Source organism: Bombus vancouverensis, chromosome 7 (genome assembly GCF_051014615.1).
Source record: "Bombus vancouverensis nearcticus chromosome 7, iyBomVanc1_principal, whole genome shotgun sequence".
Taxonomy (NCBI): Eukaryota; Metazoa; Arthropoda; class Insecta; order Hymenoptera; family Apidae; genus Bombus; species Bombus vancouverensis.
This window is the reverse complement of record NC_134917.1, coordinates 18,230,668-18,257,241: the sequence shown is the minus strand read 5'-3', so window position 1 is coordinate 18,257,241 and position 26,574 is coordinate 18,230,668. Positions and strand designations below refer to the sequence as shown.

Below are 26,574 nucleotides of genomic sequence, written 5' to 3'. Positions count from 1 at the left end.
ATAATTCAGGATGGCAATGGTGTAAATGGTTGATAAACGCGTTGCGTTCTTAGCGGCTGATCGCCGATCGGAAAGCCTAAGAATAAGAACGGTGTCGCGATCTTTGGGAACGGGGCTCTAATTAAGCGATCTGGGACTGTGGATCGAATGGTGGTTGTACGGCGTCGAATTTCACGACGTTGCAGAGAGGAAGCTGCGTGGGATACGCGCAGGCGATAACTAGACTTTATTTTTATCGAAGAACACACGTTCGATCCATCCTTCGTTCCCTTCTTTTTTCTTTTTAAATAATAGAGCTACAAATAAGCTTCTGCTGCGACACGTACGATACCGTTTAAACGAATTGCAAAACGAAATTCTACCGATGTTTCGAGGATTGCGTCTCTCGGTGTGCATAGGCAAAATACCGATTGCAACGGGAGGAGAAGACGCGCCGTGTCACGAGATTCGACGCCGGCATCATCCGCTTCTCTCGTGTATCGAAATTTCTTCGTGCATGCGTAATTAAAAATACATGACGCAAGATGCGATCTCGCCAAATGGATCATCCTGTCCTATTTTAAACCGTCGAAACCATCTTCGTGCCATATTTACCTTTTCGAGTGGGGCGGATTAGCCGAACGACGAGACGTTAATTAGCGTTTAATTCTCGATCTACGCTCAGTTGGAGTGGCGATCGTCGCGTTATCGAGGGTCAGTCACAGAGACGGCTATATTCCGCGGACTGTTGCGTGGAGAAACGTTTATCCGTGTGTGTCCGATGGTACACATTCTCGGATAAAGAACGGTTCCAGTTCGTTGTATAACGATTATCGAGTGTCTCTATTACGGGTGTTTCTTAGGGAAAATACCATTTTGACAAAGTGCGCCCACCTTGACGGTAAGTGGATCGTTCTTTCACTTTCTCTGGTTTCGCGCTAAACTCGCGTCCCTCCTTTTCTCGCGTCGTATCTTCCTTTCCCCGATTCTTTTCCCGAATCTCGATTGGAGATGTTTCTTGGCTGACGCGCCACCGCGTTATGTTATGTTTCTTCTCTCCACGTAGAGATACACAGCGACGCTGGGAGGTTCGAGGGTGGAAGATTTATCGATTTCTGGGCAAGCCTGGATCCAACGAAAAATAGGACTTTCCAGTCGCCAGGAAATCTACCGGAATCGATAACTCCGATCCCATCGGCGTCCCCGAAGTCGAGGACGAACGATCCTCGAAGAACGTTTTTACCCGTCGCGTTCTCCAAGAGTTCACGATCGAGCGACGAAAGCTTGCGAAACGAAGATTCCGGTGATTCGACGATCGCCGGTACCTTCGCGTTCCTCCGTGTCCAAGCGAGTTTCAGATCGACGTACGATCCACGTTCTCGCGACGCTTTTGTTCCACCGTACGAGAATTTCATTTCCGAGCAGTGTCTGATCGTTCGTAGAAACCTGCGATCGTTTGTAGAAAGAATCGCAACCGTTGAACCCTGCGAACAAACGTGCCGATTACTCGGAGATTCTTTCTTTTGCTCGCGCGTCTGTATCGTCGTTTAATCGTACCGCCTACTATCGACGCACCTATACAAACGAAAGACACGAACGATAAACCAACGGAAACGTAGCAGATCGCGAAACGTCGGAATTATAGCACCGATCGTCTTCGAGCATCGTCTTCCTCGAATCGATTCGTAATTGGTCACGTAGTTTCCGATAACGTAACGAAATAGATCGCGCGGTACAACGATTCAGGATCGACGACGTGCCTCGTCCCTGGCGTCGGCGCGATTACCTCTCGCTTTGATCAACGTGGTCTTGGAATTACCAGAGTCGTTCGCTTTTTCAACAATGCTCCACCTATGTCTAGAGGTTTGCGTCAGCCGACGATCCGTCCGAAAGTCAAAGAAAAAGGGAAGATTTCCGCTCGTTGCTTCGAGCCTCGAATTCGATTTACGGCAACGGCAACAAACGAATCTTTGATCGATCGGTAATAGAATCGGCAATATTTAACAACTCGTTTGCGTTTTAAGGCTAAATAAGTACTCGAACGCGTACGATGGCAGATAATCGAATTCGTAATTGTAAAATATCTTCTTCGACGCACGTTTTCGCAATGCGTGTAAGCGATCCTCGATTATCTTCGGTGGAAAGCTCGTCTTCGCGAAACGGTTTAATATCGGCTGCAAATAAACGACAGAAGATACGAAACACGGGGTCGAGATCAAATACAAGATCGAACGCGTTCGAAAGAACAGAACAGATCGGAACGGTAACAAATCGTTATTTTCCTTTTTCACCTCTATCCGCAAGAGCGGACGATCGGTTAGCGGGCAGAAATAATCTCTGGTGCGAGTTTCGGCGGTCATATTCCGGTCGTAGAGCACGATTCACCGATCCGAGCTAACGATTCGCGTACGCGAATTCGAGGGTCGAGCACGGGTGCGATTTCGTCATCGTCGACCAAATATTCCAGCCACGAACCCTTCTTTCGCGCGATTTCTCGTACGCGGTTTCCTCTCCATCTTATCGGCCGATAACATTTTTTCGGTAGCAGATAATGGCCGTGACAAATAAGTGGTTCTCGAGTTGTAGATAATCTGTCGAACATAATTCGCGATTTTCTTTCGCATTTCCATTTAAGTGGTATCGCGATGGTAGTCGCGTAACGCTGAAAAAACTTCTTGGAACGAGATAGATACCGCGAATGGTAGTGGTGGTGGGAACGATACCGGAGATTTGGAAATTAACCAAGAGCTTTTAATTGCCCTGTTTCGAGCACTCGCGGCATTCTGATAATTTCGATAATCGGCGTGGAATTATCTCGGAACGAATATTTCGAATTAAAACTAGTATCGCGAGCCGAAAAACGTTCGTCGTTGAAGATATTTAAACAAATAGACGCGAAAGGACAGGAACGCTGCCGAGATAGAGATCGATCGATATCGAAAATACTTGTACGAAAGCGTCGCGCGTATTCTTGTAAACACCATCGATGTTATTACAGTTATGTTTGCTCGCGAAGCGTTGTACATATCGCGAGTGGGCGTATGAAAAATGAGAAAACAGAAAAGAACGAAAACAGACGATCTAATCGCGTAGCTACCTTTTCTTCGAGAGACGCGCCTGTCGTGTAAATATACGATACTCCGTTTTACCATCGACGTTCCGAGTATCGTTGTAGTTGTACGTTACGCCAGTGTTGTTTCTTTGTCTAATTATCGTGTAATTAAGACATCGTGGTCTAAAAAAATGACTAAGAAAACGAAATAAATTACGTAATGTTTTAGCATTGCATATGCGTTGCAAATACCGGTAGAACGTTTATTTCGCGAGCAGACGGTATCGAGGTCGATGTTGTTCCTCGATACGATTTCGCGTAACGAAAATAATTATATTACCGAAAATTGATTCGAACGACGCGAAAACCGAGAACGCAGCGACGCGTCTGCTTAGAGGCGTCGAATTGTGGAGGGGATTTCCGAATTGCGGCAGTCGGGCGCCGGCATTCGAACGAAGAGGACACGCGTTCCGCGTACTCCTTATCGTTACATTCCGCGTGTAACGTACAACATTACGTATGTTACGTGTTCCGCGCTTATATTTCAAACGTTTAACGTTTTATTTATACGTATGTGTACGTATGTATGCGTACAATTTTACAAAATTTTCAGGCTACGCGTAATACGCGACAATGTACAAAATATTTCGTACAAAGCGCTTGTCGTAATATTTGAAGAACGAAACGAGTTTCTGTTCGGATTCTACGAGAAATTAACATTTTTTTTGCAGAGAACTTGCTTCGGATTTTATAATAAAAATCTTCGTTTCTATCGACTCTTTGCCGGGATAGGAACCAACGGAGCGGATTTTTAATGAAAAAACGCTTCCGGCTCTTGTAACATCCTTCTCGTTGCCAGCACTTTGGTCGATGCAACCTTCGGTAATCCCGAGATTCTAGAAATCAATTAACTCGGCCCCAGGTTCCGAACGTACGAGCACAGAAGACCCCGCTCGTTTGATCACGGCGTACCCGATACCTTTCCTCTTTCATCTTTATCGATCTTTCCGATAAACATCGGATGGAACTCGCCTCGTTTTTAAAACAAACTATCGTCGGAACGCTGTTCTTTACGTTTATAAACTTTCTCTCTCCTTTCTTTCTTTTTTTTTTGTTTTTTTTTCAAGCCTTACACTGCGAGCGTTACACGGTAACACGCAGCATCTCGCTTCGATTTTCCTTCGATCTCGTCGAGCGATCGTAACGACCAGCGACGAGTAACGAGTACGAGAAAAGCTTGTACGTGAGACGAATGTAACGCGCTTCGCGTACTAGGCAAATCGTTGTAGTACGCTGCAGAGTGTTCGCGTAGCGCGTGAATGAAAATCGACGAGCGGAACGATCGTTGCGAGTGTGAATGAAACTGAAATGCGCATGGATAGACGCGTAGGACGAGGAAGTAGCAAAGACACGCAGCCGTCTTGGACGGTGCAACTCGAGTCGGCTAAACGTCGGTCAAAGATAAAATAAAGTTCGACATCCGGGAAATTGTGATCATTGACGCAACTGAAACTGCGATCATTGACGTCGAAAGATTATATAAACGATATAAAGGAACGCGTCGTTATTTATTTAATAGTCGTACGTAGACGATCGTTCAACGTGGCTAATGGAATTCATACGCGACAGTTGTTCTCTTCTCTTCCATCGTCGATTTACGTCCACCCTACTACTATTTGCATTTGTACGTTAGTGTATTTTCGATTAATCGCGGGGAGACGCAATCGCGAGGAAACGCGTCAACGGCAGTCGCAAATTCCCGTTACGATTATAATAATCGACACCACGAGTCGATCGATCCCCTGATTTCCGTTAAGATAATAGGGGTGGTTGGGAGGGTATAACACTGTGATTCACAGGGTTATAAGGTTTTTATTTTTAACGCTCGAGTTACACCGTTGCTTACGATATATATCGTCGACAATGAGTTGGCGTATACGGATGCGATACACTGGCACGACATTCGTTGGTGATCGAGCAAGGCTCTTAGAGTTTTGTTATAGTTGACGTAGCAAAAGGGAAAAGGCAGAACCCGTTACTGACGCTATTCTAAAGTTGTAGAATAAATAAGGTACAGCGACGACGCTGTGTCGAAGGAAAGCTAACGACGGGCGTGTCTAGCGCACGGGACCGTCGGATTTGTTCGTGACATTTTTGGTCAGGAAAGCGAGGGCAGCGTACGTTGCTTCTGATTGGATAAACGAAGCTCGGTGGACTAGGAAGGGTCGTACCCGTGTCAAGCCGTAGGTGACGATACTCTTTAGAAAGCGATTTAGAAAAAAGATTTGTTCGGTCGGAAGGTCCTTAGCTAGCGAATTACTGGGATTTACCACGGGTCTTTCAGACTATCGAGGGTACGCAGTAAGGATGAGCGGACATCTGGTTCCCGTTTGGCCCGCGGTGTACGGCCTGGTCTAGGTAGAGGGTCGTTCGACGTAACGATTAGCATATAGGCGGCAGCGCGACTCCAATTCGATCGTTTCCTTCGAAACCTGTTCGTGACAGCGTGTGTATCGCGACGTTGAACGTTGGCATTCGCATTTCCAACCCCGTTAGCTCACGTCCAACCCTTTCGCACGAGTGCAGCTGCCGTGGTACACGCGCAGTCCGATTTGGTATCGATCTTTTGCGCCGATGCTAGGGGCGCGTAATAGGCGAAGGGTAAAGTCTTTTTAACCGCCGCTGCTGACCGACTTAATTCGCGGCCGTTACGCCACACACGTATTCGTTCGATCGCGACAAACGTTTCGAAACCCGAAGAAAAATCCGATACGTTAGATAATGCAGATACGGAAAACAATCGCGATCGTCCAACAGCGATATACAGAGAAGGACGAGCGAAGATTTCTCGATGACGGCACTTCTTTTTTACGCGTCTATCGCAACCTTTTTCTTAGATTCGCTTGCAAAGTTTCCATCCGAATGGTAAAGAAAGACACGACGATATAAATTTTTAGCCTGTTCTGGCTAATTCGAGTTTCCTTGAGAAAATCAAAGATCAACGGGCTATCGCGTTCAGTAGGCTGTCCTGCAAAAGCGCGAAACGAAAACGATGGAATTATGCGTCGTTCTCTTTATATCGCGATTTTGCATCGCGTTTCCAACGACCGAGAAACACACCCGATCTCGGCTCTTTTTCTTACTCGAGCGAGCTCGTTTCTTTCCGATGATAAAATTTCTCTCGGACAGCTGCGTAGATCGACGAGATACGCAAACGATAACGAACGCGAAGAAAAAATGTTCCGTAATTATAATTATATAATACAACGTAACGATCGACGAGGCGATGGAATCCGCGATGAAACGTAAGCGACAACACGTAGGACGATCGTTAACTTGGCCAGGCGATTGCAGGTTGCACGACCCTGACCTTCGGCCTGGCGACGCTAACGCTAACGTTCGCGTTAAAAGCGTCCGGCTTTACGAGCTTGGCAGCTTGGAAACGGGAAACGTAGGCGAAGCAACAACCACGCGAAGTAATCGTCCGATCCAGAACCATAGATTTTCGTACAGCCTGTTTAACACGCTCGATAGCCGCGCGAATAGCAGCACGACTATCCGTGGCGGTGAAAAAGCGAAACGATCGGCGCCGCTTGGCGCCTGTTGGCGTTTCAACCCCGTCGGTCGGCCGTATCGACCGACGATCGCGCGACCTTGGCACGAACCGTAGCTGGCCGCAGGGTCGAAAACTCACGGTATACGGTTGTTGCAATTTCAGCCGGAGAAGGAGACTGCTGGTCGTCGCTAGCTGGAGGGAGAATCGCGAAGCGTGCGAGAGTAGGACGAACCGACGAAGCTCGTTTCGCAGGAAGGAGGAAGCACGAGGGAAGGGAGAGGAGGTGGAGCGGGGCTTATCGAACGGGGCCGTGTACGTGCGAGAGACAGGAACGGGCTGAAGCGACGCGCAAGGAGAGAGGGAGAAACAGAAAAGGAGAGAGAAATGGCCCCCACCCACGTCCAGGAGGAAATAGAGGGGCGCTATAAAGAGTATGCCTATAGCCCTGTACCAACGAGTTGCACTTCGACGGTGTACTATTCACCCACCCTTGGAAAATATCCCATAAAGTTCGGTGGTAGCTTACCCAAGTATCGCACGATCGGTGACCAGTGTCCTGCCGCAGAAATGACGGAGAAGGGCTCGACGTTGCTTCAGTACCTCGCCGCTGCAGCGGGTAAGTTTCAACCCTTTTTCTCAATGGCTAAACGCGGACGTTCGATCCGCGTGCCAGGACTCTCTCGGGGAGTCGCATCTATCGACGATGCCGTCCGTCGACGCGAGTTTAGCGACCCCGGAGCCGCTCGTCGTTGGCCACCTTTTCCGTTGGCAAGCGTTTCATTTTCGCACGACGCGCCGCTGTTCGAGGGATCGTGGAATTCTCGTTCGAAAATCGATGGATTTCGATGGAACGCGAAAGTACGAAATCGACGTGGTCGACGAGCGTGGAAATCTTTTACCGATAAGCAGCTCAATGATTATCTGTAATTATCAGGTGCGCGTATCGAAAGCTCGATGTTTTCAAAGGTTACTCGAATTTTCGAGCGAACGAAACGCGGTATTCGCGGTCTAGAGTTGGAAAGCAGCGAGGTATCGTATCGTTCGTAGAATTTGACATACTCGTGGAAAAGTTTGTTCGATAAATCGGACGCCGCGAAAAGAAATTTACCGCGCTAACGAGTCCGTCGAACGTCGATAATATCTGTACGACGTAAGATTTCCAAGATACGGATTAGATAAATTCAACGGACTCGATTCCACTAACGAACTACTACGAAAGATCGATTCTACGTGTAATTCTCCGTTAATCGTCGACCGATTCGCCTTTCATCGTACAACGCTTCGAGAAGAAGAAACTTTGGTGCTTCGTGGTGATTCTCCGTGGCAAGAAGAGAAAGTATCGCGATCTTCGAGTAGAGTAGAATCGAAGCGACTGCTACTTTATGAAATTAGTTCTTATCGCTCGTTCCTGAATGTTTCACCGTCGTAACGTTAAACGGCCGAATCGAATCGTAATTGACTTATTATCATGCTATACCGCGATACCACGGTGACACGATGACGGTATAACGAGTTCGCTCGTAACGTGCGTAAATTTTTTTTAAAAACGTTTCACGTACAGGTGGCAAAACCGTTATCTTACGATCTTCGACTCCTCGCTCGATAATTAACAAATAGCCCAAACGAAGTAACAGCGTAACGAGCAAACGATTTTCTTACTTAATCGCTGACGTTCGAGCAAAACGATCGCGTAAAGTATAGCGCGTTATACGTATGGACGGACAAACAAAAGTGAATTTACGTGTTCGTGCGCAAAACAAGGAAGCGATGTAAACAGACGATCGGACGAGAGCGCGTTTTCGCTGGTCGCGTGCGTTTCGAAGCGATATTGGCTGGAAACGCGCGCGCACCGACTTTGTCGCAAGAATACGCGACGTCATGCTACGGATATATTCTGCCTCGTGTGCGTGTCTTTTTCAAAGATTCCTATTATCGTTACCGCTATGGTAGCTATTAAGGGGTAGAGCCTAGCGGACGTTTACTTCTGGCTCTCGGTAGATCACGACGACGCGTATAATTTTTCTCGATTAAAACGAACGATGCTTTACTACGCGCGAAAATGAGAATTGAAAATTCTAGAGTTCTATTCCTCTAGGAGAAGCGCGTGTCGAATAATCCGGCGTACGTTATACCAGACAGCTAAGCAAATATGAATTTGCGATCGAGCAGGGACGAACAGTATCGCGATTCCACGACTCTCGACGTCGGACTTTTGCTTCCGTTGGAAACGACGCGTAGATCGTTCAAGAGTCCGAATTTATGAGAGTATCGCGAGACTATGCAACGTCGCGTTTATCGACAATCGGCGATATTTGTTTAAATGTTTGCCGCCACGATCCAAGTCGCCATCGAGCTGTACGTAATTATAAAGTAAAATCTCGGTTTCCCAACGCTTCGTTTTCTTCCCGACTACGATCGTGCGCGTAGGCGGACGTAGTGATTCCACGTAGAAATCGCATGGTCGATGCTTTAGCGAGGAATAGATTTCGCCGTCGAGTTACGTGGATCGAACCGTTGAAAACGACGAGATAACGTTGTCGGCGACAGAACGGTGGCATCCACGTGTTTCACGGACCATTTCTCGCGTTTCTATAACTCATTGTGAAAATACGTATTCGGATAGTTCACGCCGTCCAACGAACATCGTATCGTTTTCGTGTGTTCGAGCGGAAAACGTTCGCTCGAAATAATCTGCATTCCCGTGATTCATCCTACACGCCCTCCTTCTTTTATTGTACTTTGAATCGACGAATTCCATCAGCCTCTCGTAACGAGCGACGTAAAATCGGACAAACGCTCGACGATGGAGACTCGAACGAGAAACAACAACTCAGCATTGCTCCGATCCAACCGGTCCACATCGACAGTCCATAGTTTTTCGTTTCTCTTTCGCGTTCCTCTTCGCCCTTCTCTCGGTATATTTAGTGACTGTCTTTCTAAATATATCGAAATGTAATCTCTCAGGCGACGAAAAAGAAAAGAAACAAAAAGAAAGAATAAAAAGAACAGATCGAGGAAGGAAGACCTCGAATAGCACCGTACGAGTGTCAAGGAAGAAAATCGGTATGCCGTGACTGAAAATAACGCCGTTTATCTTTAACGCGGCTCTCGTAGGTGACAGACGCGAAGGAAATAGCGTGACGCGATAAACGAAAGAAACGAAACTAGAGGAAAGAGAGGGAACGCGGCAAAGTCGGCGCTGGTTCAAAGTTGGAACAAAGTGGAAGAGAAACGCGAACACGCGGTATCGATTCGTGCGTCGATTCGACGAATATACAGGCGCGATTTGGCAAAATTTTCGAGCGCTCGGAACGATCGCAACAGAGAGCCGAATCTAGAGTAATCGCCAGTTACAGTGTTTGAAAAATCACGGACAAAAATATCACGGACGAAAGAGTCTAAACGCTTGGAGACGGCGCGATTTGTTTCGAGGTTTTACGTATCGGATGACCGAATTGTTACCAATGTTGTGACTAACAAGGATGTAGTTTGAGTTGATTGGAATCTTCAGCGGGCGTGATTCAATTTGGACGGACGCCGGATGCGAATCGTTTAATATTCGCGGCCGTTCGAGGACACGAACCTCTCCTCGCGACTGTTGCTCCCACGTAAACCCATTGTCCTGCACGCGACACTCTTCGCATTTCGTTCGACCGTATTCTCGATCACGTTCTCTCGCGTCGATCGCTCTACCGATATAAATCTCGTAAAAGGTTCGCCCCCCCCCCTCCTATACCGTACGTATCGACTATCTCGTTCGCGTATAAGCGTCAAACGTCCCGAATATTTCAAAGATGAATTTCCACGTAAATCTTGCGGTCGTCCTCTCGAATATCGCTGGAAATTTTTCAGCTAAAACTAGATTTTTTAAACGGTGACGAACGGCCGTTTTTCACGCCTGAATATTGACCTACGAAGGTTTGTCCGCCCACATCGTCCGATTTTAACGATCCGTGAGCGAGCTTTTATCCATTTTCACGAGGTTACGTCTTCGCTCCTTCTACATAGGTAGAGACGCCCTACAACGTCTTAGGGAAAATCGAATCGTTTGGGAATTGCCACGAAAGCAGTTTTTCGTTTGGTCTTTCCCGTTTTACGCATCGTCGTAACGTTGTTGCGTTGCAGCAAGGCCGCGGAGAATTCGAGAAATCGAGGCTCTCCTGCGGCGTGGTCGACGGTCGTGGCTCGCGTTTATCTCGAAGAAACGAGACGCGCGTCCTTCGTTTCGACCAAGTCGTTAAATTTCATTTCGTAATCCGCGCGTTAAAGTAATTTTTTACCGCCTTCTGCAAAGATTTGCGCGCCGATGTATGCGCTCGGAAAATTCGTGCCACGCGATGGTCGCCTCTCTGCATCGAACAAATCGATTCTTCGCGTCGAATAAAATCGTCGGATCGCGACGGCTAAGCTCTAAAAACCTTTTCCCTCGTCCCTGCCCACGTGCTTTTATCTTATCCGAACGGAGAGTTTTACATAACGGATTTCAAGATAATGCATTGATTATCGAAGATTAGTCGAGAGCGCGAAAACAAAAAATCGATCGGTCGACTAGAGTATTTGCGCTTTGTTCGACTAGTAACTACCGATCGATCGTACAGGATCGATGCCAGATGTATGACGAGCTACCGCGACGATTCGTTAAAAATAATGATAGTGTCAGTTGGCTCGATAAAGACGTAATTATAGCCAGATAGTGGTCTGGTTAAAAAAGCGTGCTTGCTTGCGTAATCGTTCATCGGAATAAATACGATTCTGCTTATTAGTATACATAGCTTGCTAGTTCACCCTTATTAGCATTCGAAAAAATAGATCAGTTATCTCTAAGGCGTTACGAATAATTATGATTTACTATTTCTCGAAGGTTGCAGCAAAACCGGCAAATCATCGCTACCGAATAGAAAATTTCACGAAAACGCGGTTTGCAACTTGCGAAGCGTCGAGCTTCGTTCGCAGGATCGATCTGTAAACTCCGGCGAGATTGTCCAAGTTCTCCGGATCAGCTTCGATTCGCGCCATATTTCCCAAATTTGCCGCGTTCGACTTTAACCGACTTTAAGAAAATCGCGCGCGGTTCCAGTCGAAGGAATCCCGAAAAAGCTCGCAAACGACAACGCATCGTGAAATCGTAATCGTAGAGCTCTTAATTCAATTGCGATTATCTTCAAATCTCGAGACGATCGAGTACTTAATACGTCGAATCTTAATAGGTTGGATGGGCGAGGTATACGTTGATTAATTTGATCGTATGCCCTGTCACTTTCACCTGCTTCGCTCGTCTCTCTCACGCGACTCGAAGCTCGCTCCCTCGATGATGCCAATTGCCCGTTCGACGTGACGAATCTTACTCGACCAGAGGCGCGTATCGTGCCACGTGTATTCCAACAATTTCCTCGTTACCTTATAAATTCTTATCTCTCGTTATTGTTAAACATTCGAGTAGCGATATCTCCTTCGTGTCAAAGATCACGAATGTTTGCCACAAAACGGAATAGCTCCACGCTACGTACGTTTTCTCGAATCTCGTAACGAGACGTTCCGTTTGCAAAAATATGCTCGTCGTTCGTCCAATTGCCCCATATATCGCCTTAAGATATAATTACAGTCTTAAAACGCATCGATGCCACGCAAAGATATCGTACCGATTCGAATAATAAGTCGACCGTCTTCGAGCTCGAGCGAAGTTTCAACGAATAATACTTTTCGAACCTTTTTCTTCCCTTTCGAACGAAAAAAAAAAAAAGAAACAAATTAATTCGATCAGGATCGCGAAAAGATACCTACGATAACTATATTTCTGGTAGTCGCGATTTTCACGTTATTACCTGGAACTGATAACGCGATAAATCTAATGTAGCCGCTAGATAGTAGTTTTCGCTTGATCTTCGATCTGGAGCCTCGTCGATCGCGGCTATCCTCTACCGCGCGGTATAAATAATAAACAAGAATAAACGGAATGCCGATTTTACCCTAGAATCTTTGTTGATGGAATTAGGATTTTTCGCGAGTTTCTTTTAAATTCATCGATAGCGTTATCTGGTTAATTGTGAGCGAGGATCGAGACGAACGTCGGCGAAAGGTGAAAAGTCAATATCGTAGTGGATTTAGATAATTTGCGAAAGATTCGTGCTTTATCGCGACGAAAGAGCACTGCGTCAAGGGAGGCTGGTCAGACATCGTTCGATATCAAAGTTGAATTCGCGCTCGTCCGATCGAGCCTCCGCGAATAAAAATATTTACGTTTTCCCGCGCTATTTTTGTAGAAAAAAGATTCCGCAAGACCGAAGAACCAAAGGAATCGAATAATAAGACCGACGACGATAAATCTACGATAATCTGGTTTTTCTCGTTTTAATCCAGTCGCATGAAAACATCGAGTCTATACGGATCCACCCATCGATGACGTATTCCAACGATATCGAAACAACGTCGCGCCTAAGCAATTTCTCCTGCCGCCAGAAACTTTCGCTTATTCGTAAAATATCTTTGACGAAAGATTGGCAATTTAAATTGCTCGTATTTTCCATTTATTCGACGATATTGCTTATTCGCGAATGAGAGTTTACCGCGTTCCGTTTCCTCGTTATTAAAGGTACCGGTTGGTTACGATCACTGCTCCGTACTTTCTTGCTTTCTACCCGCTCATTATCGCGACTGTTTTTTTAATTAAAAATACGCGACAATCAGAGACTCTCGCGCGAGAAACGACCAACTTTCTAATGCCGCTATCGAGACAATTTCCTGTTTTTCCGCGATCGTCGTTCAGAACTTTCTATAGCAACAACTATTATAATAATTATTATTGCCAGCGGTAATACGATTTTGACGCCAGACGTACGATATTTATTCACGTTCAGTTCGTCCCAGTAATCTAGGAGTGGAAAATTAACGTATACGTAGAATTACAAAGTTACGAACGTAATAACGGGAAAACGAACGAAAAACGAAAATTCGCATTGCGGTCCGTTTCCTGCGACCGTGCCACGATGAAAGTTTATCCGCGGTCTGGCGAGATGATTCGTCGATCGACACCCACCGCGAGTTATTCGCGATGGGAATTGTGCGTCGCGTTTCAAGCTAACGACGCGTTGGCGAATGTTTGAAAACGTTAGTTTCGCGGCTGTTTAATACCGTCTATGTTTAGACGACTGTGTTTGCGAGTCAGAAGCTTCGAATCGGAAAAAAATCCCTCGAAGGATCTAGAATTTTATCGCGGAAAAATGAATGGAAATCCGCGTTTGCGCAATTTGTAAACACGCTTAATTGGATATGCAAAATATAGCGAAGAAACAGTGGAAACATCGCTGAATTTGCTAGTTTCACGATAGAGAGTTCGTTGTAGTAGCGCGGTGACGTTACCGCTATCGTTTCGACTATTAATCGCCGTTATTTTATCTTTTTTTACCACACAGGAGTTGACAAAGTTAGCTCGCGTATTATCTAGCCGTAGTTGATACACGTGACAACTCGACGCACAGGTATTTCCACCCCTCTTCGAAGCAAGGAAAAAAACGGTTTCTTTCGTCGTCGAATACTTCATCGAAGCATATCGTACAACTTGATAACGCAACGTTCTCAAGTTCATGAGAATTCTTATCGACTTGAAAATTTCCTATGTTCCAATACCCCTTCTGCTTCTGCTTTTGCTTCTGTTTTTCTTTAGCGCCGGCTACTGTTTTGCCATTCAACGGTAATCACGACTCCGTTCTTGTCTAATCGCATAAATTTACAACGACGTAGTTTCTAGACGCCCCTAGGAGCTTCGTTATCGATAAATCACGCACCAACGACCATCGTTTCTCCGCTGTCACCGATAGCGGCCTTCTTGTCCCTGGACAAAAATAGCGACGATAAATGGCTCGCGACGTATCGCCGATGTCATTTCGATTCGATCGAAGAGTCGACGACGAGAAATTAAAAAAACCATGGGAAATCAAAATTCGGCCATTCCGAATCGTCAGTCGATAGGAGAAGCATGCGCGAGTCGTGAATCGTTCGTACGATATAGCGCTTAGGGAAGAACGATAAAGATTTTCGAGTGCGCGACTATTTACTATAATCTGTAGCACTGTACGAGTTTAATGTATACAGTGGCGGAAGATGATCGTGTCTATAAACGAGTATCTGAACCGATATCTATGTTTGCCAGAGCGCAGATTTACCACGCAGCGACAAACGAAAGATTCAGCGCGTTAATAACAGCTTGCCACCATTCTGTACACAGATGATATCGTTTCCGTCAAGTTTATCAGTTGAAAAATCCAGATTCGAAGGAAATAGACTAACTACGATAGACGGAGAATCGCGACGATCGAAAGCAAACGAATCGGTTTCTTTCTCTTTCGTAATCGCCGACGAAAACTATTTTTTCACCTTTCAATGACGATCGAAATGTTTGACAGTGCGCATCGATTAAGTCATCGTCGTTTAAAGAAGTCGATAGAACAAGTTGTTTGGTCGCGGATGCCAATGGTAATTGGCAGGCAGGCCAATTGGCGAGACATCTGTTCAAATCAAGTAATCGATAAATTCGTTCGCGATCGATCGAAAGAATCGAATTTCTTTTCGCTTTTCTTTTACGACGAATATCGACGAAGGAAACGCGTCGCGGAGTATCTGATCCTATCGTTGATTATTTTTATTAAAACACGAGATTCAACGGACTCGTTAATACGACGATTCCTGCCGATCTGAACGCCGCTTCCGGCAGTATATCGTCTCCGCTCGCGATATTACGGTAATTAAACGTTTCGATGGTGAAGTTTCTTTGTTATTTCGTTGCACGTTTCCCGCGGCTGTAGAACGGAAGAAATTAATCGATCCATTTACGCGATGTTTAAAACGATTTAGAACGATCAACGAGGTTGCGGTAATTCGCCGATCGATAACGCTTTTCACGTTTATCCCCTTCGAAGAACGAATCGCGTTCGAGTCGTGTCCTTTCCTTCTACGCGTTTTCGAATAAACGATGATATCTCCGATGCTTTGACAGAAGAACGGCAGATACTTTACGCAAGAAGAACGCAAACATGGTTTATCTCGTGTTTCGATTATTAGAGATCCAAGAATGCAGACCTAGTAGCGAACAAACAAGTCGACGATGTCCGATGTCGATATCCCGGCAAGAGATTTTTCACGCGGCGACCGGCGCAACCATTCGTCGCGAGGAACACGCCTGGTTATTTTTATTTCGCGTTGCAATGTCGCACGCGATCCGATGATATAAGAGCGATTCCGCGGCGATTATGTAAACCTGTTGCATTGCTCTCGGCTACAACGTTTAACGTGTCGTTTCGTCGCGTACGACGGTCGTACTCGGACTTCTTCGTTCCTTACCTTCGATCGCCACTTCGAAATCGCTAGACTCTGTCTAGTTTGACACTTTCTTCGATTTCCTAGAAAAAGTCATCTTATTTCGTTTTACCGGCGATATTCCGACGTTCCGTCGTTCTAACGTTCGATGTCCATTTCAATTACGCACAATAGCGCAACGAGAGACTTCTGCTACCTTGGATTCCTCGTAACATGATCGACCAGTCGCACTTAATCGAGATTTTACAGCGCTGGATAAAGACTTAAACTATTCATCCGCCGATTATCTTAACCAGTCTAATTCGATTAGTCAATCTGCTTCAACGTAGTCTCGTTCAATTCCATCCAATTTCTTCGATTCAAGAACACCGTGCTCCACTGAACGTCGGGTTCTCGTATCTTTATATGGGCAGGTGTGCCGAGATTCTCGAGCGTTGTCTTTGAAATTGCCGATCATGCGAAACGCCCTCGAACTACCGATCCTCGTAACCGCGTTTCGGCGGAAAAGCAGCCGGCAAGATACAAGCTATCGCGTTACATTTTGCCTATGAAAATGCTCGCTGTCGTTCGCTAACAGGAGCGTCGAATTCTCTCGTCGAGGACTCGGAAGCTTCATCTTCGAAAATACCAAGATCCCACAGCGGACGAATCAAACGTTCTAATTACGTCGATAAGCGTAGGTTTAAGCTAGGCCGTGTACGTAAGCAGTAAAGTTTAGTGTTGCGTTAGACATCGGACGTTTTCGAACGTGCATAACATGACAAAACGTTCCTGATTTATGTTATTCTCGATGATATCATCTCCGCAACGAGGACAGAGAGTCAGGCGCGAAATGCAGCCGCGATCGCGATTCCATTCTTTCTTATCGGTTCGCTCTACCAGTGATCGACCGTTGTACGATCGGAGATATTCGATTTCGCGTATCGACGATCGAACTTCTCGCGTCGAACGCCACAGGAATAAAAGAGGGACGGGGGGGGGGGCAGACACAGAAAGCGTCGAAGACGACCAGATAATCGAAAGCGATAGTACGAACGATAATTAACGTAATAGATGGATCCGGCGTTAAAATCACCTTGCTATCGCGTATTGATTTAACCGCTCTCCTCTCGTCTCGCGCGTTGACAGAGAGTACAGCGCGATCATTTGTTTGCTTCTCGTTTCGTAGGAGACGTTTAACGAGCGATTAGAAGAGAGCGAAGAAGCGAGAGTAAAAGCGACGGCGCGATTCTAAGTGGACGATTCGGAAGGATCGTTGACTCCGTAGAAAGACGAAAAAGTAATTTCGTAAAGAATTCGATCTGGCCGGACACGAAAACATTCTCCGGTCGGAGTTTATCGGACGTGCGAGCCGTTGTTCGTATATTTTTTGAACGCGTTATCGATGGCGTCGTTGGCAAATTGTTCCACGTGCCTGGCGTTCGCATCGTCTGATCTCCGTCCCTTTCTCTCTCACGTAAATCTATTCGGAACATTGGTCGTTCTCGTCTCCGACGTCGCACACCGATTATGCGCACGGATCACGACGAGAATCGAGAATCGCGAGAGACAAACGTGACCAGCGGTCGTTCTACCAGCAGACGTAACTTAACCGTGACTATCGCGCACGCGAAAAATATATACTTGAAGGAGATGGTTCGTTATCGTTTACCCTCGTTAATCGTACATCTTGGATCGCGCGAAACGAGACTAACTAATCGTCTGTACCGTTTTCGAATATGTCGTGTCGTTTTCTCGCGCAGATGCCGTTGCACCAGACGGACGAAGAGATTAATAGCAACGAACGTTATGATTTCAGCAAATTTGTGCTGCGTTGCAGCCGGTGCTTTGTTAGGATGGACCAGTCCGATATTACCTAGGCTACAGGATAGCGTGGACGACAATCCTCTCGGCAGAAAGATAACCCCGGATGAAAACTCTTGGATCGGCTCGTTGGTCTCCGTGGGTGCTGTGATCGGCAGTTTCGCAGCTGGATATTTAGCGGAAAGGTACATCGCGATTTCTACGGAACAATCGTATTATTATCTGTTATCGCGTGTACTGGTTGATAGACCTAGCACGTTCTAAAGAGTGGTCAAACTTGGCCAAGGCTTTCAACTCGAAGCCTTGACCACGCGGCTGATCGAGCTTCGAACGTCTTTCGCCGGAATTATCGCGCGTATAGACGCTTAACGCTCGAAATTCGCACACCGTTGTAAATACGTAAACGCAAGACGGTTCGTCTAATCCGATCTAATCGGTTCGCAGATGCGGTAGGAGGATGACGCTGCTACTCAGTACGATACCATTTCTGACCGGTTGGATCCTAGTGGCAACGGCTGGCGTCGTGTATCAACTGTACGCGGCACGAATAGTTCTCGGCTTCGCCTTGTCGTTCGCTTTCACGGTCGTTCCTATGTACTGCGGCGAAATCGCCGAGGTAAACGTCGCATCCACTCGTTCCAATTCGAGTGCTTCGTTATAACGCGTCTAATCGATATTCCATCCTGTTTGCAATTACGTAGACGTCCGTCAGAGGAGCTCTAGGATCCTTCTTGCAACTGTTCGTCAGCTTCGGTCTCCTTTATGCGTACTGCATCGGACCGTTCGTGTCGTATCTGACGTTTGCCATACTCTGCGGCATTATACCCGTGGTATTCGTCGCTTGTTTCTTCATGATGCCCGAATCGCCGTACCATTTGTTGAAGATCGGCAAGAGAGAAGAGGCGATCAAAGCTTTGGCCTGGTTACGATGCAAGTCTCCCGCTAGCGTGCAAAAGGAAGCCGACGAAATGCAGGTATGTAATGGAAAATTAATAAAAAAAAAAAAAAATACGACCCGAGAGTAGTTCAGAAACGTTGTCGTTGTCGTCCGTTGAATTCTATTTCCGCGCGGTACCGACTATTTCCGTGTGCTGTCGAGACTAGAACAATTTCCGCCAGCACGCGTCGGAAAGGTCACGTTGATCGCGAGAGAAGCTCGTACATACGAAGCACGTGCCTGAATGTCGCAACACCGACCAAGATGACCGTCGTTATGCGAGACGAAATTGAACGAGGCCTCGAGATCTTTTCCGGCGCGTTAAATGGGCCAGGCGCGATTGCGTTAGGAATAATCGTAATCCGATAACGTAGAAATATTAATACGCAATATGCAGCACCTTGTTGTACGTGACGGCAAAGTGCAGGAGAATAGATACAAAGGAGTAACGTTTGCACGGTTTTAAAACCGTCGCAAGAGTTTGCATCGTTTATAGAAGCAACGAGCAACCAGCAAACGATAAATATAAACAGAGTTTTGTATGACGAAAGAAGAAGAATCGGAAGGATTGATAACAAGGTCTCGCATAAACACAGGAATTTTACCAAAAATCGATGCGGAGGGCGAGAGTCGATAAGAGGAGCGCCACGATAAGACCGATCGCGTGGTAAAGCGCGAGCGAGCGGCGCAACGTCGTATCAGTGCGGCGTTCGGGTAACGTTTGCTTAACGAGGCCGGGGGTAAGGTCGTTCCTTGATCCGTCAATGATGACAGCGCGGAGCAGCGTTCCTGCAACCTCCAACGTGCCTCTATACGCTACCGAGTATGCCCTATTGCGTAGTCGGCTGACTAACGTGTCACGTGCCGCAGCAACGCGATCGTCACGCGTATCCACGTTCGATCTTTCGATTTCTGCGACCGCGTTGTTAAAATTCGATGAATTTCTAATAGATCTCGATCGGTAGGTCGCCGAACCGATATTTTTTTTTTCGTCGTCCATCGTTTCTTCGATCTCTTCTTCCATCGTTTTCCTTCAACTTTTTCACACTTCTTCGCGACAAGTTGCGCGCAACTTGTTTATCAAGCCCTTAATACAAATTTTTCTTGGATTTATCGATGGAAGATGATTCGACTGTTTTGGTACGGAAAGCAACTAACATCAGCGTTTGCGATATGGTTCGAATGAATAAATAGATAGTCGATCGTAATCTGTTTGTTTGGTGTTTAGGCTGCCATCGACGAAGCATTCAAGAGCGAAGCGAAGATCAGCGATTTATTCAACGTGAAGGCGAACCTTAAAGCTTTGATATATACGTGCTTGCTCGTGACGTTCCAACAGTGCAGTGGCATCAACGTGGTCCTCTTCTATATGGGATCCATCTTCCAGGCTGCGCACAGTGCGTTACCTGACTCCATATCGACTCTGATCGTCGGTAGTGTGCAAGTGGTTGCTTCCGGGGTCACGCCGGTGATCGTTGACAGACTTGGTAGGAGAATGCTGCTCATTACGTCCGGCGTTGGCGAGATTGCCTCCTTGGTAAGTGAAATATTTCCAAAGTCCGTGTTTATCGTATAAATTTATCGCGTTACGTTCTAGTCGCATAGCTACGTTACTCCATGGAAGTAGCAATTGTATCGTACAAAGAACGTACTGTCGCTCCCTTGCTATCGCGTTATCGTATTGCTTTCGCCGCAATTAAGATCGTCGTGTATTTCTTTACGATGCTACCGCGTGAGTCGTTTTTATCGAAAAACAAGGCGATGGAGATGTTAGTCCTCGCGACTTGGAAATATAAAATTGCAACGCTTCTATCGATCGTCCTCGATCGAACGCGTGCACGTGGAATCGAACGACAGCTACGAGCGAGAGGTACGATTCTCCGGACGCTAACCGGGTCTCGTACCCTCCGGTGTCGTAACGATATTTCGTAAAGGCTACTTTAACGCTTGGAAGCATCGGTTAATGACGAACAAATTATTCCGCGATCGTTCAAAACGTACGAAACGCGATCGATTGTCATTCCAGGCAGCATAACGCGGACCCCGAGTTACGCTTTCGCTCCGTGGCCACCTCGATTATAAAACAACTCGTCGGTGACGATGCGTTTCGACGGTCACATAACCACGTTTTTCGAACAGTTACCTAATCGAGTTACGTGACGTGCAATTTTCGCGGTATTTCGTAAGTACCTGCGCCATGTTCCCCACTATTCCACTTGGAATATCAGCGATGCCGCGGAGATTCGCGGTTAGAATTTGTCTGGCGTTTGATCGACTTCTCCGGTACAGTGATAACGATTGATAGCGATTTCATTCCGAAACGTTCTAAGATCGTGATTTGCTTGGAAAAATTCCAATATCACGCGGACCATCTACGTCTCTGGCAAGTCGAAACTATTGTTCTTCGAGTCGGAGAGACGGCATATATAATCGGTCTTATCTCTCATCTCAATGACAAGTCCCATTGTTTCAACGATAGATTGACAGTTCTTTTAAAATTACATTATCGGTCAATTAGTATCATCGACAAGTTGCACAAACAACCAGAACGTACATTCCATCGTTTTGAATCACGATTGCAATTCGAAAAATTCGGAATCGTCGAAACAAAGGGGACACACAGAGAGAGAGAGAGAGAGATTACCAGATCCTCGTGGAGAATTTGCAACGATTTGTCGTTGTATCGCGTTTCCGTGGCCTTGATCCACTGTCCATTGCGTACTTTTCGCAGGTATTGCAAAATAGCGGCAACAAATCGATCGCGGCCTTGCGACGCCTATTCAAATCGATTTATGTAACCTCGCGATCGCGTGTAGATGTACTTCTGATGCGCGTCGCATTCCATCGCAACGGTGCAACGCGAACGCACGACCTTCGTTCGCTCTTTTCTTCACCGGTCGCCCCAGTGATCCACCTTCGTCGCTCGATTCTCGATCCAATTTTTACACGAAACAAAGGCGATAACTTCTTTCGCTTATCTTCGATTATCGAAAATACATTTCACGCGCTCCAATAAAATCGCTCTCGACGACGAATGGATTTTTGGAATCCACGATTGAATTTTCTATAACGCGGTACAAGTGGTTTTTCACGCGCGTTTATCGAGGCTTTTCTTACGCTTCTACGCGTTCTCGACATCCTACTGATTTACCACGGCCAATGAATCCTTGATTGCTCTTTTTTTTTTTAAACGGAACGAACGTTCTTTTTCAACGTCGAACAGCTCGCTGAACTTCGAACTATACGGATATAGGTATTAATAATTTGAATCAATTAATTAATAAAATTACGCTTGCTGCTCGTTTACCGTAATGTTCGCAACGCGTGCCTGGAAGAAAATTTCCGCAAACAGAAAGAAGCGACGCGTCGACACGGAAATCGTCGGTTGTTCCGATGACTTCACGCATCTGGAATCGTGAGGTCGAGCAGTTAATTATCCATAGCCGTAGATTGTTGCACCGATCCGCGGCCGCGATCAATGTCAATGCCTTGTTACGTGCACGCGTACGCAGGATCGATCGTTGCTTCGCCAGCCACAACGCTGTTTTCTGAATTTCGTAATAACGGTGAACAGATGACGAAGGTAAGAAAAGACGACGAGACAGAGAAGTCGATCGAGGTAGCGAGCGTCGGTGAGACACGAGACGCGTCCGGAAATGTCTGGAATGCGGTTAATTAGCGACAGCGCTGATCTTCTGATAATCATCTGATAATCGGCCGATCGCGAATTCTTTTTCCCGCCTTGCGAGCATCGTCGGACGCGTACCGTCCGAACGATCGGAGTTGAAGTTTATTCGAAGCGAGTGGAGCATCGCCGCGCTGATTATCTTTCTTACCAAATATCCCGCCACCTGAGTTTCCTATTTACAGCTATGTGTGTTTGATTTCTAGATCGCCCTGGGTCTGTACATGTTCCTCCAAGATGTTACAAAGTCGGACGTCAGCGCCATATCGTGGCTTCCTATCGTGTCGCTGGTCATCTTCATCGCGGTATATTGCATAGGCTGGGGTCCCCTCCCGTGGACCGTGATGGGTGAGATGTTCGCATCGAACGTGAAATCGAAGGCTTCCGGAATCACCGTGTGCGTGTGCTGGTTGGTCTCTTTCTTCATCACCAAGTTCGCTAACAATCTACAGGATGTATTCGGCCAATTCGCCTTGTTCTGGATCTTCGCCGTATTCTGCGTGGCCAGCGTGTTGTTCACGGTGCTGATATTGCCGGAGACGAAGGGAAAGAGCCTGCAAGAGATTCAAGACGTGTTGAGCGGCGTCGAACATTCGGAGATACCCGAGTTCGGAAGCTCGAGTAAAAAGTGAAAACAGTATTGCGGTTTCGGGTGGTGACTCGAGAACGATCTCGAGATTCGATTTCACCCTCGTTCGCGTATCGGACCAATCGTATCCGTCGAACGGTTCTTGCTCTTCCTATTTCTGTATACTACGTATATACGTTAAGCGCGCCTTTATACTGCCAAAGACCATGGATCGCGGCGATTCTGGATCCTCGCGACACGCGACGATCCCATACTGTTTTCTTTTTTTGTCGTTAGAATCTAACCTATCGTTAGAATAGGAAACGGGCCGGAACGACGACGCTCGTGACTTTTAGGTCTTAGGTATACGCGTATGTGATAAGACGTCGGCGCGCATTCGATCCGATATTATCGTTATCGATCGTAAAGAACGACGAGGGAAACGCGACAGAGATTCGAACGAGTGTCCTATTTCATTCTATAATCTGTTCAAACGATACGTAAACAAGGTAGAGATGTCGAGCGATAGAACGAATAACGTCTACTTTTTCCATGTTCCGAGGAACGAACAGCTCAGCTAATGAACGGTACTCGCCTACTGCGCGTTTCTCGCCTCGTACGCGCGATAGTAGTTAACGAATGTATTTATTTTTTGACAAGCCCTAGCCGTTTAACGTACGCGTCGTTTCCTTTGTACGTAAGATTTTATCCGATCCTTCCAAGTACCATAATATTTAATAACTCAACGCCGCGTTAGATACGTATAGATGCGAGGACGAGATCCGCTACACCGACCATGAAACGATCGCACCGACGCGTATTCCGTTTTCGATCGCGTAAGTTCCGTAGAATCGCGAGAAAGATGGCGCAGAGATGAGAAAAAGAGTCTTCGACGATCGTTCTTCGATGCAGTCGCGAAATCGTACGATTGTAAAGCGGAACGGACGAGCGATTTGCACGCGGGAATTCCGCGAAAACGATCGATCTTTATCTGAGACGTGTGGTGTGCTCGTGCGCGTCAGGCGGAATAAAACTGAAAGAAAAAATAAAAGAAGAAAAGAAAAGAAAATGACGTAGTCGGTATTTGGTCGCTCACCGCTGAGTCGTGGAGTTTCCACGAGCGGGACGCGTTAATTGCGTTTAGGGACGATGCAGGAAGATTAATTAGAGAAGCGAATCTTATCGTAACGAACGATCAGACAGGGAGAGAGCACATTCCTATTTCGTACGCGATTGTTGGAACGTTCGCGGGGACTCGCGTTCCTTCTTGTTTCTCGTCGTCTTTATCCTTCTAATCAAGAGTAGACTTTTAAACGCAACAACGAAACTCGGGAGAAGATTATTCTACGGAAAATTATTTCTTGAAACTATTGCGCTATACTTTGGACGACTCTCGTCCCGTTCTTAGGAAGGCCGATGCATAATTTCTGTGACCAAGAAACCAAGCGACAACGTGTTAACCCTAGCAGCGGGCAAAACCGAGCGAGATCGATGACACGTTTTAACGCTAGCGCGCACATTTCCTATTTCTTTGTTTTTTTCGTGCGGTGGCGTTCGGAGATCATTCTTCCTTTAGCGTTTCGTTTCTTTCCTCGACGAATTTCTCACCCTGGTTATAAACGGCATCTCGCGAGCATTCGTTGCGCGATGTTAGGTCTAAACGTTGGTTTCTTAAGCATAATTTTGTCTATAGTAAGTCGTAACGTAACTATTTTTTATTCGAGTATCGATAGAGTTCGTTTTCTGTTATTCGCGCGATCTAGCAACGGACGTACTTACTTATATCTCACTTCAATTAACACCGGTTCCGTTGAATCGTTCGTTTCGGATTATAGTATGAAAAAGATCGCAAGAATTTTCCTCGATGAGATATCCTTCACGCATCGGCGATACGCGTGTGCGCAACACTCTTTTTTCTTTTTTTTTCTTAACGATTAGGAACGACAATTGTATTTGCATTTACGCGATAGCCTTAAAGATTTGCCAAATATATACCGTTCTAACAAGGTCGCGACATTTAAGGTATACGGTCGGAGAAACGAGACACATCGACGAGTAGCAGTTAATCGAGCTTGACATATCTTTCAGGTAGAAAACGATTCATCGAGCCTAGCACGATCTACCTATCTCGAACGATACGCGCGGAAAGATCAAAAAATAAAAAAGAGAGGAAAAATTATCGGCTTGGTAACGCGATGTGTAACGAAACGCGGTTATTCGTTGATGCGTGCGCGTTAGCGAAACGAAGGAAAAGAAAGACACTGGAAATAACGAAGGGAGAATGAACGACCGACCGCGTGTACAACGATCGACGATCGATCGAGTCGGTCGTTGCGTACATATTCATCGCGATGAAAAGTCGAGCGCCTCGATCGGATTTCATCGAGGTCAGAATCGTCCGAGTATGGGACGAAACATATCGTCCATGGTAAACTTCTCGAGGATGCGAAATCGTCGTCATTGATAGAAACTAATTTTCCTTTGCTCGAATCTGTACGCAACAATGACTTCCGATGCGTTTGTTCTTCGTTCCGATCGTGAAAACGGAGCTAGACGTTGCAGAATCATTCCTGAAATGTTCCTCTATTTCAAAGAGCAATAAGACTTTTCCTAAGATATGCTTAAGATGACCCGATTGCACGCGCGTGTAAAACGTAATTTAAAAACTCGATTAAGAAACAAAAGAATATGGCAGGAAAAAGAGAACCGCGGCCAAGTGACGTTCGAATTACCCGGTGTATGGAATTTCCACTTGGATCGAGAAGAGAAGCGCTCGCAGAACCTGTTATTATCTTTGTTTTTTAATTTAAGTAACGTCATGTTTAGAGGAAATTGTACTGTTCACGGAGGAAAAAAAAAAGATTGAAGTACGCGCATTGTTCGCGAGGCCTTCGAAGCGATTAGACAGATCCAGCGATAACGATTTTCCACGCGATTGTCAGCAAAGTAGATTTTTAAAATAGAGTATGATGATCACGTGGAATATCGCGTACGAAGCAATGAGAGAATGTGATAACGTTCAAATAAATAATCAGGGTACAAAGGAAATCAAGTTTAGGAACTTCTTATCGACGATACTGTATATATATATATATATATATCCTATGCAACTGTATATATGTACATATATATATATACGTATGTACGTATTGTTACGCATTAAACGTATAGTGTAATTACGATACTTTTGTTACAACTAAATAAATTATAACTTTAAAGTATTACTCGTTAAGTAACAGGAGAAATCTTTTTCTTTTTTGTACCTCGATCTTGCGTCCCATCCTTTCCACTGTTTTAGTAGTACGAGTCTGTTTGTGTCAGACGCAAAGATTGAAATTCGAGAGGTTCGCCGGGCCTTGATTACTCTGTGTAACTGACAAGCGAAAAAAAAGAGAATCGAATCTGTTACACGAAGAGTCGAGAAAGCGTCATCAAATATTTTCACGAATCTCGTCGATGTAAAAAATAATTTTCCGTTAAGAACGGTTCACTGAGATTTTGCAAACTGCAACGATGGCTAAACTCGGTCCGCAAAAGGAGTCGGAAATGGTAACCATATTAATAAAAAAAAAAAAAGAAAAATACCAAGTTTTTCATTCGTCTCTAATCGAGGAAACATTTGTTAGAACGAGGAAGACGCACGCTTGCAAGAAGAGCTGTACCAGTTGGTCGACGTGTTGATGGT

At 46.0% G+C, this 26,574-nt stretch overlaps 1 protein-coding gene across 1 annotated transcript; it reads left to right on the top strand.

The window, feature by feature from the left end:
- Positions 1 to 655: 655 nt before the first annotated feature.
- LOC117156484 (facilitated trehalose transporter Tret1) lies at positions 656 to 26,134 on the top strand. The gene is made up of 7 exons (XM_033333546.2): positions 656 to 880; positions 6,750 to 7,203; positions 17,695 to 17,884; positions 18,144 to 18,315; positions 18,401 to 18,673; positions 19,865 to 20,173; positions 22,528 to 26,134. Exons 2-7 carry the CDS (start codon positions 6,972 to 6,974, stop codon positions 22,951 to 22,953), a joined length of 1,602 nt encoding a protein of 533 aa, XP_033189437.1. The 5' UTR covers positions 656 to 880; positions 6,750 to 6,971; the 3' UTR covers positions 22,954 to 26,134.
- Positions 26,135 to 26,574: the final 440 nt, after the last annotated feature.

Bases quoted from the DNA above. Each gene is read 5' to 3' on its own strand.
- LOC117156484 (XM_033333546.2), top strand. From the start codon at position 6,972: ATGGCCCCCACCCACGTCCAGGAGGAAATAGAGGGGCGCTATAAAGAG. The intron at 17,885-18,143 runs GTACATCGCGAT...ATCGGTTCGCAG, and splicing joins GCTGGATATTTAGCGGAAAG to ATGCGGTAGGAGGATGACGC. The intron at 20,174-22,527 runs GTAAGTGAAATA...TTTGATTTCTAG, and splicing joins TTGGCGAGATTGCCTCCTTG to ATCGCCCTGGGTCTGTACAT.